The following is a 15,878-nucleotide window of genomic DNA, read 5'->3' on the forward strand; positions in this document are numbered from 1 at the left end:
CTGTGATAAAATCAGAGCCTCCTTAAACTTTTAAAAGTGTGATTTGTTTTTTTTCTTGTGAATACTCTGCAGCGAAGATTTTTTAACCTTTTTTCCCCCCACATATGACATGCTTCACAAACTGAACTGATAAAAAACACAAAAACACAAAACTAAAAATAAGGTTTGAATGTGAACAAGTAATAACCTGTTTTATTTCCCCAAGAATTGTAAAATATAATCTGATCTGATAAGAACTAACTGTTCTGGTGTCTGAAATTTGAGTCAAAACAGGTTGCTTCTAGTGAATGCAATTTGAATAGTTTTCCCATGATTTTTTTTCCCTTAAAATGACAAAATAACTGTTAATGTTCTGAATCACTAAATGATATCTGAATCAAAGCAATCATTAAATTCCTCACAAATCCCATCCCTACTTATTTTAAAAGTGTAGTTTGCTCCAAATTGTTAGTTCAATATTCATTTACTGAGAATATGAGTAATGCTTATCTATTACACCGTCAGGTTGGAGCCACTTTGATAGACAAGAGCTCCAGGAGTTACCTGTAGCGCTCTTGAAAAAGGTACTTAATGAAGAAACCCCATCCTCAACGCATAGAAATATTCCAGTGGTACATGAATTAAAAGCATTCCTGTGGGTTCAAAAGATGTTGGGTGACTTTTTCCATTCCTCACTATGTGACACATGAAAGCATGTATATCACAACCTGGTCCCATGACAAAAACTTACCTGGGGAACTTTTTTTCACGAGACACGAAGGTACATATCACTGCAGTTTACAACAGAAATGCCCACTGAGTGGCGTTAAAAAAGTGTTCCGTTTTTCTTTCCCAGAACAGATGAACGTACACATGATACGTTTTATGGTAAAGACTAGATGGTATACAGATGAACTATACAATAATTACTGTTTTGCATTATTGTAAGGGGTAGGCTTAGGGTTGGGGTAGGTGTACTTGTTAATGAAACACAATTAATAGAGGTAGAAATTTTCATTTATTTGACAAAAAAAAACAAAAAAAAGTACCATCTGCACTACACCTAAGCGAATGTAAAAAGGAATCACAAGCATGCTGTTTTAGCTTGTTTTTTGATCTCTCATCTTTCATCTCTTTCATCATGTGTTTTCACCTAAGTCAAATTCTGTGCCGCCTGAGCTTCCGAGCAAGCTTGTTACCTCAGGTGTTGTGTCCATTTGTGCTTCCCTGTCGTGTACACCTACCCCAACCCTAAACCTAGGCTTACTGTATTAAAAATACAGTGATGGTAGCGTAATAGGTAGCATTATTTGTCAGAACACCAATAAGCACGAAAAAGATTTGTTTTACGCCTCTAGAGTTTATTTCTTTTGGACACTGCAGTGGTATGTACTTATTGGTACGTATTTCGCAGCTCGCAAAAAAGTCCCCCCAGGTACGTTTTTGTATGTGAGACAAGACAAGACCATGAAATGTATAGGCCAAAAATGAGAGGAACGGTAGAAAATGTTCTGAGGTGAATGCACCCAGAATTATACCTTCTGATTGTGATTTAGCAGATGGAATGAAAATGATTATACCGAGCAATGCAAAAGGTACATGTAACAAACTGCTCTGCATTCAGTCTTCGCTGCAGTCCTTGAGTGTCAGTAATGTCAAATCTCTCCGCTACAGAGAAATGAGGAGCACAAATGGGGTGCAGCTAGACGAAGTCATTATGAATTCACACAGAGGCCCATGTTGGCATCCGCACAATGTGATTACAACAGAGGCATGGCAAATTTTTATTCAACAGGCAACAGCTGTGAGCAACTAACGCCCACAACCTTGGTGCAAGAGCAGCCTGGAAGTTGAAATAAAACCTGCTGGTATTCCTCACGATACGTAGACTGTGGCGACATGCGAACCCTGAAGCCGTGTTAGGATGCATTAGCGACCCTCTAAGGAAAAGGACTTGTTCACGCTTCTAGAGCAACCATACAAATCATAATCACAGCAGAAATGCTCTCATAATTGCCATCTGTTTAAATTGGGTTCAATTATGTTAAGTTCACATTAATTGTTCAGCAATATGATTCAAGTAGCTAATTAGAAAGGCAGACGCAGTGACTCATATTTTCCTGAGCTGTGTATGACCAGCTAAACTCAGGTGGGAGTGATTCCTGTGACTCAAACAAGTTCTAGCACATTAACGCAAGACTGTAAACCAGGTCATTCAATATTAAGAAGTTCAACTCTCTTAAGAACATAATGGCTTGTTGTTAGAGAGTTACGGTCTTTTTTTCTCCTTCCACCTTGCAAAAATGAACCAAACCAAACTGAAACAAAAAAACAAAAGCAGGAAAATTCAAAAAACTTAACACAACAAGATACAAAACAAACAAAACTCTTTAAGGTTGCCTTTAACTTTCTTGTACACGGCTCTCTGAAATACTATTCTAATTGGTCAATCACGTGATAACCGCTTTCCTGTGCTCACTTCTCTCATATCACTTTACATATTGTTCTCTCAGTTTAATGTTAAATGTCAATCTAATTGTGTTTATGTTGCCATAATGACTGGCTGACTGTATAATTTCAAATCCACCTTGGTACTGAATGATTATCATATTTGCAAACTTTCCAAGAAAACTGATATGAAAGGCACCAAATGGCCAAAGAAACATGTACCTATTGGATTTAAAGCAGTGTAAGCACCACAGTTCCGCCCTGGTTGAACAGTGATCAAAATGAATGTGTTATATTTCAGCCTAATATAACTTCTATGAGCTTAAGATGAGGTGATTGCATTTCTGGCAGAGATTCCCAAGACCCTCCAAATGTGCCGCAGAGGACATCCTTTAGTAAGTCATTAGAGAACATCATTATCATTCAACTTCTCCTTTGTGCTGGTCTTTCAGCATTGCTGTAGGACACAAATGATGCATTGCTTGCTATGAACAATGAGCTATAAATAGAGTTCATTCTGTCCTGCAGGATCCTGTGGGCGTCCAGCTTATCCACTTCACTGTGGAAAGCAGCTAAAAGAGCCAAACTGCCTGCCTTCAATATGGCACCTCTCTCTTCCTCTTCCTCTCTGAACTGGGCCAGAGGACTCAACATTCATCAGATGATTTCTTCATTCGATGCTTCTAATTTCAACTAAATGGCCTTCGTCTGCTCATACACGGAGGTGAAAAATAAGATTAAAGGGGATTGCATTGGGGGCACGTGTGTAATACCAAACACATGCTGCTAGGGTGGGTCGGCCGTTACAACAAGGAATCCTGTGGGATATTTTAAGATATTTTTTTTAATAGTGGCTGAATTTTCGACATTTCATCACATGCTCATGTTCCAGTCTCCTGCTTCTTTTTTATTTCTCAGCACATGAATGTATTGATGACTTACATGCAATCCAGGCGCAATGGAAATATGGGTCAGGGGGTTATTTTTGAAATGAAGGTTCACAACCTAATACACTATTATATACATGTTCACGACAGAAATCTGTCAAGACAATCAATGTAGATGTAAAATCAATGCACATCCGCTCTGACTGACAATAAATCTTTATAAATATTTTTATAAAGGCAAAATGTGCTGGCAGTGTGTACTGGCAAAGTGTAAATGTGCATTTTTTACAATCCACTAGCCATTCCTATGATAAAACACTTAAAAATTATTCTAAAAATAGATTTTTTAAATGAATTATTAACTGTTAGGTAGTGTTCAATGTAGGGCTGGGCAATATGGCCAAATAAATAATCAAAATATTGTTTTTATCAGTCGATAATGATAATTATCACAATAAATGTTACATTTTTTTTACTTTTACTTTAAAGTTTAAAGGCAGTTTTTGCTACAATGTGAAAGTTGTAAAAATGGTTCATTGTGACTTTAAACTATTTTTAAGGTCAGAACATGACAAACACTTTTTTTTTTTTAACTCTTTACACTTTTTCCAGTCATTTTTCCTTAACAAAATAAATATCTTAATAGAAAAAAAAAAAAAATCTTAGTTTTGCATGTTTTAATGAGTAATATTGTTTTAAATCAAGAAACAGGTTTGTGTTGCCTGATAATATTAATGATATAAAAATTGTTTGTCTCTTATAAATACACATTTGATAGTAACCTCATTTTTATATGTTTGAGGTCCTTTTTTTTTTTTTGAACCATCGCTCCTTCATAGTAGCATACATTTAGATCATGATAATAACAGTTAAAACCACAAATATAGCACCTTAATACCATGCTAAAAATGTAATATGGTTACTAGTTATTTGTATGAAAAACAGTAGTCTAAATAAATTTAGTATAAATGCATAAACGCTACAGTTCAATGACATTGGATACATTTAATAAATTCAACACAAATATACCCACATTTCTGACACAACACCACTGTGCAGTTAGTGCCACTATGGTAAATCTATGGTAAATTATGGTGATTTGTAGATTTAAAGCTTTCTGACCGTATCGTTGCAAACAGTGTTTCTCCTGTTAGTCAGCGCTGTTTCATCTGGCTTTAAAGTGAGTCATTTGTGTTCTTTACTGAATTTAAGTGCTTCAAACTGGATCTCACAGCGCTGTTTAGAGACCGAGACCGATCAACGAGTGAACAATCTGCTCTAGTAAGTTCGCGGCGCGCCACAGTTTGAACTTTGATCCGAGCGGATAAATGGTTTAAAATACAATAAATTTTAATAACTAGTGCTCTTTCCTTCCATCTTTGCCGCATATACATTATATGGAACATTTAACGAAATCTTGTTATCGTTTATCGAGGAAATTTATATTGCGTGATAGTTATTGTTATAGATTTATCGCCCAGCCCTAGTTCAATGTCAGCTAGGGTAATGTCACACTCCCACCTCACCTTCTCCTGTCATACTTCACTATACTGTTTAATTAAAGACAAAAGCTCATGCGAAAAAGCAGGAATTTATGAAACGCTTGTCAAAGGCCATCAAATGCCAAAAGGGGCATCTTACCTTCCAGCACAGTAAGTTTGGCACTGGTGTTGATTTCTCCCACGCTGTTGGTGGCTGTGCACTCGTAGATGGCCTCGTCCCTGTGAGTACGCAGCGGCTGTATGCGGAGAACTGAGCCCGAGCCATCATCAAATTCAATCACCTGAGAAATAAAGACACACTGTCAAATATTTTTCTCTCTTCTCATCTTAAATTTACGACAAACCTTCAGACGGATCGTATGTCTTCAAAGAGCGGTGGGTCTTTAATCACCTCCCTCTGAACTTCCAGCCAAGTACTGTCTTGAGTTATTCTCCTAGAACTGCCACGTCTATCCATGGCGGATATTGTGACAACTATTGACGGGATGGGCTTTATTTCCTCATGTGTAAACTTTTTTTTTTTTTTTTTTTAAATCTATTTTACAATTTACACAAATTTCAGCCGTGGTGTGAAGACCTCAAATTAGCAAGGTGTGTATGGGGCAAGAACAGGACACTTACAGAATACTTAAGAGATGATACATTTGGTGTATTAAGACTATGTTCTCCTCCCATCTGGCCTGCCTTATTTTGGTAAAGAGCAGGGTTAGGCAAGTTATTTGGTTTAACATTGTTTGTTTTGGTGTTACTGTATTTATTTCTGAAATAAATATATAAAATATATAACTAAAATACACATTTATTTCTCAATAAATACTGTACAACCTGAATGAGATCTAAATCACATAAACCAAATGTAAATATTATTATTATTACTATTTTTGCTCCAATATGGGTCAACAAATCAATAAATAACCCGACAATTAAACATTTAACAATATTTATTCATTTAGTTTTTGCTCTGAAATGGGCCTGATGCTTTTTTTGGACAGTGTCCACATACTACACATACATTTTGTTTGTTTGTAAGCAGGCAAATAAGCAAGCTATAATAAAATCAAATGCAAAATGTATGCAAAATAAAATACAAAGTTTTATCCACAAATAAATAAATAAATACTTTTTTTTTTTTTTTTTTTGGCTGAGTTATCTTTCTTAGAGCAGCCTTGTTCTCTGTTGAAAAATAATGGTGCTCCAAGCCATCCTGAGGTTATCACACCCTTGGTACATTCACTTCAAATCTCAGTTCAAACCATAACACAGACAGAACAGGAAAGCGGGCATAGAGAACAGAGGGTTGTAAGGTAGCTGACGTCAACACAAAAGAATATATGCGCATAAGAAGAAAAACAAGAGTGTTGCGCAAACGACTGTTGATGGGAAAGAAGAAAGGCATCATGATGATGTGGCATGGGAGAGACACTGACATGCTAAGGAGAGGCAGGGAAAGACAGTTAGTCACCTCAAACCGCTGGGAGCTAACTTTCTTTCCTTTCTTCATCCATGTGATCCGAGGCTTGGGCTCACCCGCTGCTTGGCACACAAAGGATGCCACTCCTCCCGAAATCCCCGTCTGGTCCTCTGGAGATTTGATGAAATTTGGCAAGCCTTGAAAAGGGAGGTAGAAAGAAAAAAAAAAAAAAGAGAAAGAAAGCAGTCATTAGTTACCGAACTGTGGCCGTGCAAAACCGTGTTAAACTAGTTACGATCGGGGGTCCTTCACACTGGAACTGAGTTAACACCCGCAGCTGAGCCTGAGAGAAAGTTTCCCCCTCAAGTCACCTAATATTTGTCAGAATGGCACATTCTCTGTATAACAGCTTCTTATGGGGAAATGAGACATTGTAAGATTAATACAAATTACTAGAGCTGTCAACTGATAAACATTGTCAAATATTTGACAAATTTTTTGTCAAAATTTTAGAAAACACCAAAAAACAGCTTTAAAAGTCAACAAGGCAGTCATAAACAGCAATCAAAATATCTAAACTCTGCATTATGTTCTGATGCACTCATCTAGTTCTGTCAATTTAACACATTTGGTGCAATTAATTATGAAACACGAAACAAGATGAACTTTAATTATTCACATTTTGTCATATTTTTTATAATTAAATCACACTGAAGCTCTATAAAATAAACATTGATTGCAAAAAATATAATTGTCAATATTTTTCCAACTAATCACACATGAAGTGTTACATTTACAGAAGAACAAATAGACAAAATAGACATTAAATACTTCAGTTGTTTTTTTTTTTTTATTTTTGTACATAAATCACATTATTGTGACAACCTAGACTGATGACCCTAGGAAATATATACACTTCCAGTCAATATATATATATATATATATATATATTTTTTTTTTTTAGTAAGGAAGTCTCTTCTGCTCACCAAGCCTGCATTTATTTGATCCAAAATACAGCAAAAACCATAAAATTTAGAAATATGTTTACTATTGAAAATAACGGTTCTATTCTATTTGAATATATTTTAAAATTCATTTTATTTATCCCTGTGATTTAAAAGCTGAATTATTTAGTATTATTGCTCCAGTCACATGATCCTTCAGAAATCATTCTAATATTCTGATTTGCTGCTCAAAAACCTTTATTATTATTATGTTGAAAACAGCTGAGTGGAATTCTTTTCAGGTTATCTGAAATAGAAATCTTTCGTAACACTATAAATGTCTTTACCATCACTTCTGATCAATTTAAAGCATCCTTTCTAAATAAAAGTATTAATTTCTATAATTCTTTCCCCCCCAAAATATATACATAATGTTACAAATGTTGCATAATGTTACAAAAGCATTTTATTTCAGATAAATGCTGATCTTTGGATTTTCCTATTCATCAAAGAATCCTTAAAAAAAAAAAAAAAAAATCAACTGTATTAAATATTGATAATAATAATAATAATAATAATAATAATAATAATAATAATAACAATGTTAAAATAAAAATGTTTCTTTAAACAACAAATCAGCATATTAAAATGATTTCTGAAGGATCATGTGACACTGAAAATGTAGCTTTGATCACAGGAATAAATTCTATTTTAAAATATATTCAAATAGAGAGAAGTTATTTTAAACAGCAAAAAATATTTCACAGTATTACTGCTTTTTCTGTATTTTGGATCAAATAAATGCAGGTTTGGTGAGCAGAAATGAATTCTATAAAAACATTAAAAATCTAACTGTTCAAAAACTTTTTACTGGTAGTGTAGATAATTTACTTTATTTATTTATTTATTTTATTTTATTTTATTTTATTTTATTTTTTTTTTTTTTTTATAAAGACATTACATAAATGTTACAGTCCTGAAAAACAGAAAAGAAACAGTTACTATGACAGCCAAAAGTGGCCCCAAGAATTTACAAACACTCGCACGTGGACATAAAAAGGAATCAAAGCATTTCATTCCGTATTCAAAAGCAGGTACGTTGACAATAGTCAATAGTTCTGGCTAAGGACTTGTGGATAAACAACATTCAGGGTTGTTTTTAAACAGGCCAGTTGGAGCACGCTGCAGTACATGTTTTTTTTTTTTTTTTTTGGGGAGAGCAGCTCACACACCCTGCATCTTTGTCATGCATTTACAATACAAACAACAATGGGACGTTTCATCACTGCTCAAGCTAGGTAGGGCGGTGCGAAGATAAATCCCCACACATATCGCCTGACTCATTTCAAACACGTAATGGCTTGTTTCGAAGGGCATCGATGCCAGATCAAGACCAGTTGGCAGAATTGCAGCTACTGCGCAACATTCCACGGAAATAGTGGGTGATGCGGGTGAAAGGTGAATCTCACGGTAAAATCAGATATAAACATCATGGCATACAGATATCATCAAAAAAACACAAGCAACTCTTTGTAGTTGCTCTCACAAGGGTGGGAAATAATCTTCAAGGACAAACAGGCCAGCATTTGACCTTACAAGACGTGTGCTGGTCTGCAAGGATAGATTTTAACATTCTGTGTTTAGAAAGTCCACCAAGCAGTATTTTGTGTATTCATTTATTTATTTTGATGGACCTGTTTCCTAAAATATAAAAGAAACTACATAATTCAATTAATATACTTGATGTGATAATATAATATAAACATTAAATACTATAATACAAAAAATACAGGCCAAAGCAAACATTATTAATTTCATTGGTACACTTTACAAAAAGGTTCATTAGTTAAAATAAGTTAACTAGGCTACATTAGTTACCATGAACTAAGAATTAACAATACTTTCTGCATGCATTATTAAAATCACAAGTTTGTTAACATTAGTTAATTCACTGTGAACTAACATGAACAAACAATGAACAACGGTATTTTTATTAACTAACATTAACAGAGATTAATAAATAGTGTAATAAATGAATTGTTCATTGTTCAGTCATGTTAGTTAATATTAACTGACAAAGGTCACCTTATTGTAAAGTGTTATACCATTTTATTTACTAACCGTATTTCTACCTCCTAATGCAATTACAGTTGAAGTCAAAAGTTTACTGAAGAATCTGAAAAAAAAAGTTAATTATTATTACCAAAATAAAAGAGATTATACAAAATGCATGTTTATTTTGTTTTAGTACTGACCCGAATAAGATATTTCACATAAAAGATTCATACAGTCAACAAGAGAAAATAGTAGTTGAATTTATAAAAATGACCCTGTTCAAAAGTTTATATACACTTGATTATTGATACGGTTTTTTTTTTTGTTTGTTTTTTGTTTAGTGACAGTTGTTCATGAGTCCCTTGTTTGTCCTGAACAGTTAAACTGCCCAATGTTCTTTAGAAAAATCCTTCAGGTTCCACAAAAAACTGTCGTTTTTCAGCATTTTAGTGTATTTGAACCCTTTCCAACAATAACTGTATGATTCTGAGATCCTTCTTTTCAAACTGAGGACAACTGAGGGACTCAAATGCAACTATTACTGAAGGTTCAAATGCTCACTGATGCTCCAGAAGGAAAAACGATGCATTAGGAGCCAAAAAACACCCGCTATGGATCCCTCAGGTAACAACACAGTATTAAGAATTTGAACAGAGTCATTTTTATAAATTCAACTATTATTTTCTCTTGTAAACGTCTTTTATGTGAAATCTTATTCAGGTCAGTACTAACTAAAAAATAACATGCATTTTGTATGATCCCTCTTGTTTTGGTAAAATAATTAACATTTTGCAGATTCTGCAAGGTGCATGTAAACTTTTGACAACTTTGACAACTGTATATATAAACCCAAGAAACATTTCAATCAAATTTCAAATAAAAAAGCTTTTCACAATAAATATAGTTTAAAAAGCAGGGAATAAACAAGCAACCGTGATAAGAAACTTTGTAAAAAGATACAATTACTAAAACAAGCTACTCTCAAAAATATATATACAATGTTAAAAATTATTATTAATTTATTTTTTGGAAAATATTAATTTAAAACATGCTTTCACATTTATTTTAGGGGAAAAAAAGTGTCAAAAAAAGTGTTCACCTAGTAAATCATTAAATATTAAATATTAAACATTAAATATTATACTAGACATATCACTTGTATTTACAATACCCTAATACGATTCACTAATGTCATCAGATCAGAAACCCAACCTTTCTGAAACTAGCAGAATATGGACTCCCAGACTCCCATCTGTCCTCCATACCTCCATTAAATATAAAATTCACAAACTGGACCCTGAAAACCACCTTTAACCTGATTTAAGTTTATCACCCCCATGATTTCTGATAATCTTGTTCATAAGGAGGAGGACACAAAATCCATTATCACAGTGAAACATCTCCAGTGAACCACGGGACATGTTGGAATAGATCACAGTGTCCTAGCGGGCGGTCCACGGTGGGAATCTAATCCTCTCTTAGTCAAGGGGGAGATAAATTACAGCAGTGTGAAGACTACACGCGGTAGTACATATGATTCTCTTGGAGGGAACAAGCCGAGGGAATACGGTGCCACCGCAACCGTGTCCTTCCTCCTTTATACTTGGGGATCAGAGGCATAGTGCTGAAGAAAACAAAATCAATACCTAGTTAACATAACATAGCGCCTACGGGTAGGGCGGTGAAGTACTGACTAGCAGACATAGGGTGTTTGTTAAATCATCAGGATGGTGTGCCGGTCGGCTCGGGCTGCCCTTGCTCTAGGACATAACCCCCACTAGAGCTTTATCTGAGAAGAAGACGCCCACAACTGTGAGACTGTTTGTGTGTATGCACCTGCGTGTGTATCCATTGTAAAATCTAAGCCAATGTGTACCACACCAGCACCCCTATGACCCACAGGAGTATTGGCTGGCCTGACATTTAAATGACATTTACGTGCCGGTTCCTCTAGAGACCCGTTTGATTGGCACCGCAGAGCAATGCATACCCTCATAAAAGCCTTTCTGGCCACTTTTATCTCCGTTATACCCACACAAGAGAGTAGAAAGGTAGTTCTGAGAGCTTACGGTTTCCTTGTAGCAGCCATAAGGGTTAGCTGCTGGGAGTTTAATGGGTAAAACCCCAACAAGATTCTCCAGTTACCTTGCTGGGAGTTTCCCAAAACATGGATACTTGAGAGTGTGTGTATGATTTAAAGCTTGAGATTAGCGTCAGTTTGACATTCAAGAGAGCTTTAAAATCTGTCATGACAATTCTATTAGATGTACTCAGCGTGTGGGGGGTTTTCCCCCCATTGTTTACGACCAAGGATCAGTGGGCATTAACCCATCTGGGCACATGTTTCGAATTAGTGCATTTAAACTTCTGAGAGTTTAGGGAGATGACATTTATGAATGAACCACAGAGGTCCTAGGAAAAGGCAGATAAAAAGAATGTAGACAGACAGATAAGTGGACTGAACAATACTTTCAATTAACATTTACACATAGCCTGAAACTATGAGGAAAATACATCTCCAACCAGTTAGACTGCTCAAGAAAGAACTACAAACAACATTAATTATTATTATATACTAATATGTGACCCTGGGCCTCAAAACCAGTGGGGTCAATTTTAAGGTCATTTTTTTTTTCCAAATTGAGATTTATACTTTATCTAAAAGCTGATAGATAAGCTTTCCACTGATGTATGAAAACTGAGGTTGCAAAATATTTTTAATATAATATAATTTAATATAATAATAATAATAATAATAATAATAATAATAATAATAATAATAACAACAACAACAACAACAACAACAACAACAACAACAACAACAACAACAACAACAACAATTATTATTATTATTACTCTAATACTCAATTTTTTTTTAAATAATGATCAAGTAATTGTTTTAAAAAAGCAAAAATAAAACTAGTAAAATGATTCTGCATATTGGCTTTCAGACAATTGCATAAAAATAACTTGCATCATTCATAAAAAGGCAGTACCATGTGTGAAAACACATCTATAAGTAGGTAAATTAATAGATGCTTTTAGTTTTGACTGTGTGTGTGTGTTTGTATATATATACACATATATGAAGAGTTCATTTGCAAAAACAGATAACTCTGTTTTTATTAATTTTCATAAATCATGTTTTTTATTGTGTATATAGTTTTATTGTGTTAGTTAGCTGTATTTTTTGAATTATTGTTATTTAATCAAAACAACCCAACTGCAGTTTGATTGAATGCAGAATTAAAAAAATAAAAAAAAATTATTTCAGTTTAGTTAAAGTCATTTTAGTAAATCAAGTTAAAGTACATGAAAATGTAAAATTTTGCCTTCACAACTAGACCAAATGAGTTTGATTTATTGTGGTGTTTATTATGCATTCTGGTTGAGATAGCAGTCAAGAGGACCTTCGCATTGGCCAGTGACTTTATCTTCTAGGTGCTCTTGAAACATTTGTAGAGCTCTCAAAGTCTCAAAGCCAACAGATTGGCGTAGTGCAGTTGTGCCCTCAACATGTTTGCGAATTGACAGTGGAGAGGTTCAGGGCTCAGGGTTACTTGATGCTCAAAGAGACTCTGTTGAGAGCACAGGTCATAGGAGGAGATGAGAGGGACCAGGCCCTGACCTCCCAGGTGGCTGCGCTGTCGTCCCAGTCCTTTTGTATTAACCCACTCAATAAATCCACAGGCACCAGAACAGGTGGCCTTGGACACCTGTTGACATTCATTTCCTACAGACTAGAGTCATGCTTTAGACAGTGGCATGTGGCCAGCGTAAGAGGAGACAGACATTTGGGACACAAATTCCTGTCACGGTGAAAGAACTTTACTTTTTACTTGCGAACACGTTTTATTTGCGTTTCGAAGTTACGGCCATTTACAAAATGGGTAATTTAAGGGCTTCCCTTGAGGAAACTTGTGTTGCAAAATGCATCAGAATTTTAAGGGAATGTTTTAAGCATTTATACGGCTTTTAGGAAAAAGGCTTCAGAGTAGAGACGACAAATGGACACCCAGCAATTAGCAGCATTCCCGCTTCGCAGAAACACCCGATCTGGATTGAGTACGAGGATCAATACGCAAAGCAGGGAGCCAACCATTCATTCTCATTAATAATAGATTAGCAAGTTATCATTTTCACTCGCGCACTGAGCGGAAATGTGTCCGATGCTATCAGCTGCGGTTGTTTTACTGAAACTTGTCCATTAACTGGGTTTTAGACCTTTTACAGGATTTTGCTTTCAATTAACTCTACATCAAGCCAGTCATTTTGCTCTATCGGTTCAATATTTCCAGTTTCCTTCATTAACATGCACAATTCCCTCACTAAAACCCCAGGCATTGGCATCTGCGGCAATGGCAACGGCAACGGGTATGCTTTCAGACAAAGTGACGAATTGCTGTGAAAGTCGTCTGAAATGAAACTTATCAACAATTTGCTTTTGCAGGACTTGAGCGAGGGAGAGAGAAACACAGAATTCAATGGGCCGAAGAACGGAGATAAACAAATGATCGGATAAGTGGGGAACTAAAAAAAAAAAAGAAGGAAAAACAATTCCCAGTGGGAATTTGTTCACTAAGTGATCACGGTGTTAGGCTGCTGTTGAGTGCGCCACTTTCTAACGTTATTAAATTATTTAGGAGAATGTGCGGAACACAAATTCTGAGCACAATTATGCATTTCCCTCTGTGAGGAGCATTAAAGTAATGGCTTTCCTCCTAAGACACTGCTGGAGAATTATCTTAAAGGGATAGTTCAGCTAGAAATGAAAATTCATTTCACTCATATTGCTCCAAACCTTCTTCTGTGGAAAACAAAAAGATGAAGGATATCTTGGATGCTCAAGTAAATTAAACTCAAGTAAATGAGAACTGAGGCTGTCGTGTTTCACAATGCCAAAAAAGCACCACAAAAGGTCCCTACAAAGCAGTCACATAGTTCAAGTCCTCTGAAGTTATACAACAGTTTTATGTGAGAGACAGAAACATTTAAGTCATTATTCACAGACAATCTTAACATTCATTCATGAGAATTCATTAAATAGGTAGCATTGCCGTAATTAATCATTCTTTTTGAATTAGATCTTTAAACGTATTTAGATGATTCAGTTGTGGATTTGTCCACAAATTAGACTGATACAATTCTCCTGTCAATAATATGCTCACATAAGTTAACAGCTAGTTGGAGGGGACCAATTTCAATGAATAACAAATCAACCCAGGCTCATTGGAAAAACTTGCATTTGGAAACATTTCTGCAAAATTGTATTACATTGTGTCTTGCACATTTCGCATCACGTTCAAAGATGTCTAGTAAATGGTGCTTAAAGCACAGGTGAATGGAAATCTGGCAACATTTTATTATGTTGGTTGTTGCATGTATCACGGCTGTTCGGTAAGAAATGTCAGCTGAGTTGTGTGAAAAGGTTAATGTTTTACTGCATTTTTGAAAACAACCTACCACCTACTCAAAACCTCATACAAAACCGAACTGACAAACATGAGAAAAATGCATTTGCTAACGCAACTGTGCCATTTTAGCACGTTTCTACAAGCTTTTGAGCTCTTTTATCATGACTCATGTGTCACAGGATTTGACCAAACAAATGTTGCATCACAACTGCCATGATATACCAGGTGAGCTACCGAACACAATCCTTATGTCAGAAAAACCAAACATAAGGAGCTGGTTATGTGTTGCAAACATCAAAATGTATTCGTTTACAATACGTGACCCTGGACCACAAAAGCAATCAGGGGTCAATTTTTTTGAAAAATTGAGATTTAAAGCTGAATAAATAAGCTTTCTATTGATGTTTGTTAGATAGGCAATATTTAGCCGAGATGCAAAAAAATAAAAAAATAATAATAAAAATATTGAGGGACCCATACAATGTATTGTTGACTAATGCTACAAATATACCCGTGCTACTTACCACTGGTTTTGTGGTCCAGGGTCACATATAAGTGAGTTTTTAAGTCATAGCATAGTATTGTGCAAAGAACCATGTGAAAATAAATCTTTATTAATCTATAATATTGCCCTGTAATCATACCTGGTGTGAAAACAAATAAAAGTTACGGTTGTTTTACTGTCACTAGTGTTTATTTCATCTGGAAACTGCAGTAAAGGGTATCTGTAGGTACATTTGCTACCTACATTTCTGTAGAGAGAGAGACATTTTGCCAATGAGCCTATGTTGTTTGTTTTGGTCTGTTAATCAAGTTATTGTATGACATTAAAAGACTGAAAATGGCACACAAGTCTTACAGACTACTTTTATGGTGCCTTTTTTGATGGTTGAATTCATTAAAATATAATAAAAAAGTGACCAGCACATAATTCATAATATCCACTTTGTGTTCCACAGAAGAAAGAAAAAAATGTCAAAACTGACAGAAATGAAGATTAAATAAAGTTCTTACACTGCATGGGAGTAGAGTACACATGTAGCCACTGAGGAAAAAAATAATTTACTAAAAGAATTAGCTCAATGTTTTCTCATGCGTTTTTGACAAGTTGATGAAAATGGTAATAGAGGTAAGCTGTATCATATGACCACGCGGTTTAGGGGAGGTTTAGCATTACTTCAGTCTTTAAACCGGTGCCCATCCTGAAGTCTTCAAAGCCTTGACTCATTATCTGTCTT

General features: G+C 35.2%; 1 protein-coding gene across 14 annotated transcripts in view; it reads right to left on the reverse strand.

The window, feature by feature from the left end:
* The window catches only part of ptprfb (protein tyrosine phosphatase receptor type Fb), a 197,690-nt gene that overhangs the window by 96,468 nt on the left and 85,344 nt on the right, over positions 1-15,878 (reverse strand). For all 14 annotated transcript variants that reach the window (XM_051133976.1, XM_051133967.1, XM_051134070.1 and 11 more), the window contains exons 3-4: positions 6,279-6,424; positions 4,956-5,097 (exon numbers count right to left, since the gene is read on the reverse strand). In XM_051133976.1, the coding sequence (XP_050989933.1) occupies positions 4,956-5,097; positions 6,279-6,424 (288 nt within the window). The remainder of the gene's footprint in view (positions 1-4,955; positions 5,098-6,278; positions 6,425-15,878) is intronic.

Source organism: Labeo rohita, chromosome 2 (genome assembly GCF_022985175.1).
Source record: "Labeo rohita strain BAU-BD-2019 chromosome 2, IGBB_LRoh.1.0, whole genome shotgun sequence".
Lineage (NCBI taxonomy): Eukaryota > Metazoa > Chordata > Actinopteri > Cypriniformes > Cyprinidae > Labeo > Labeo rohita.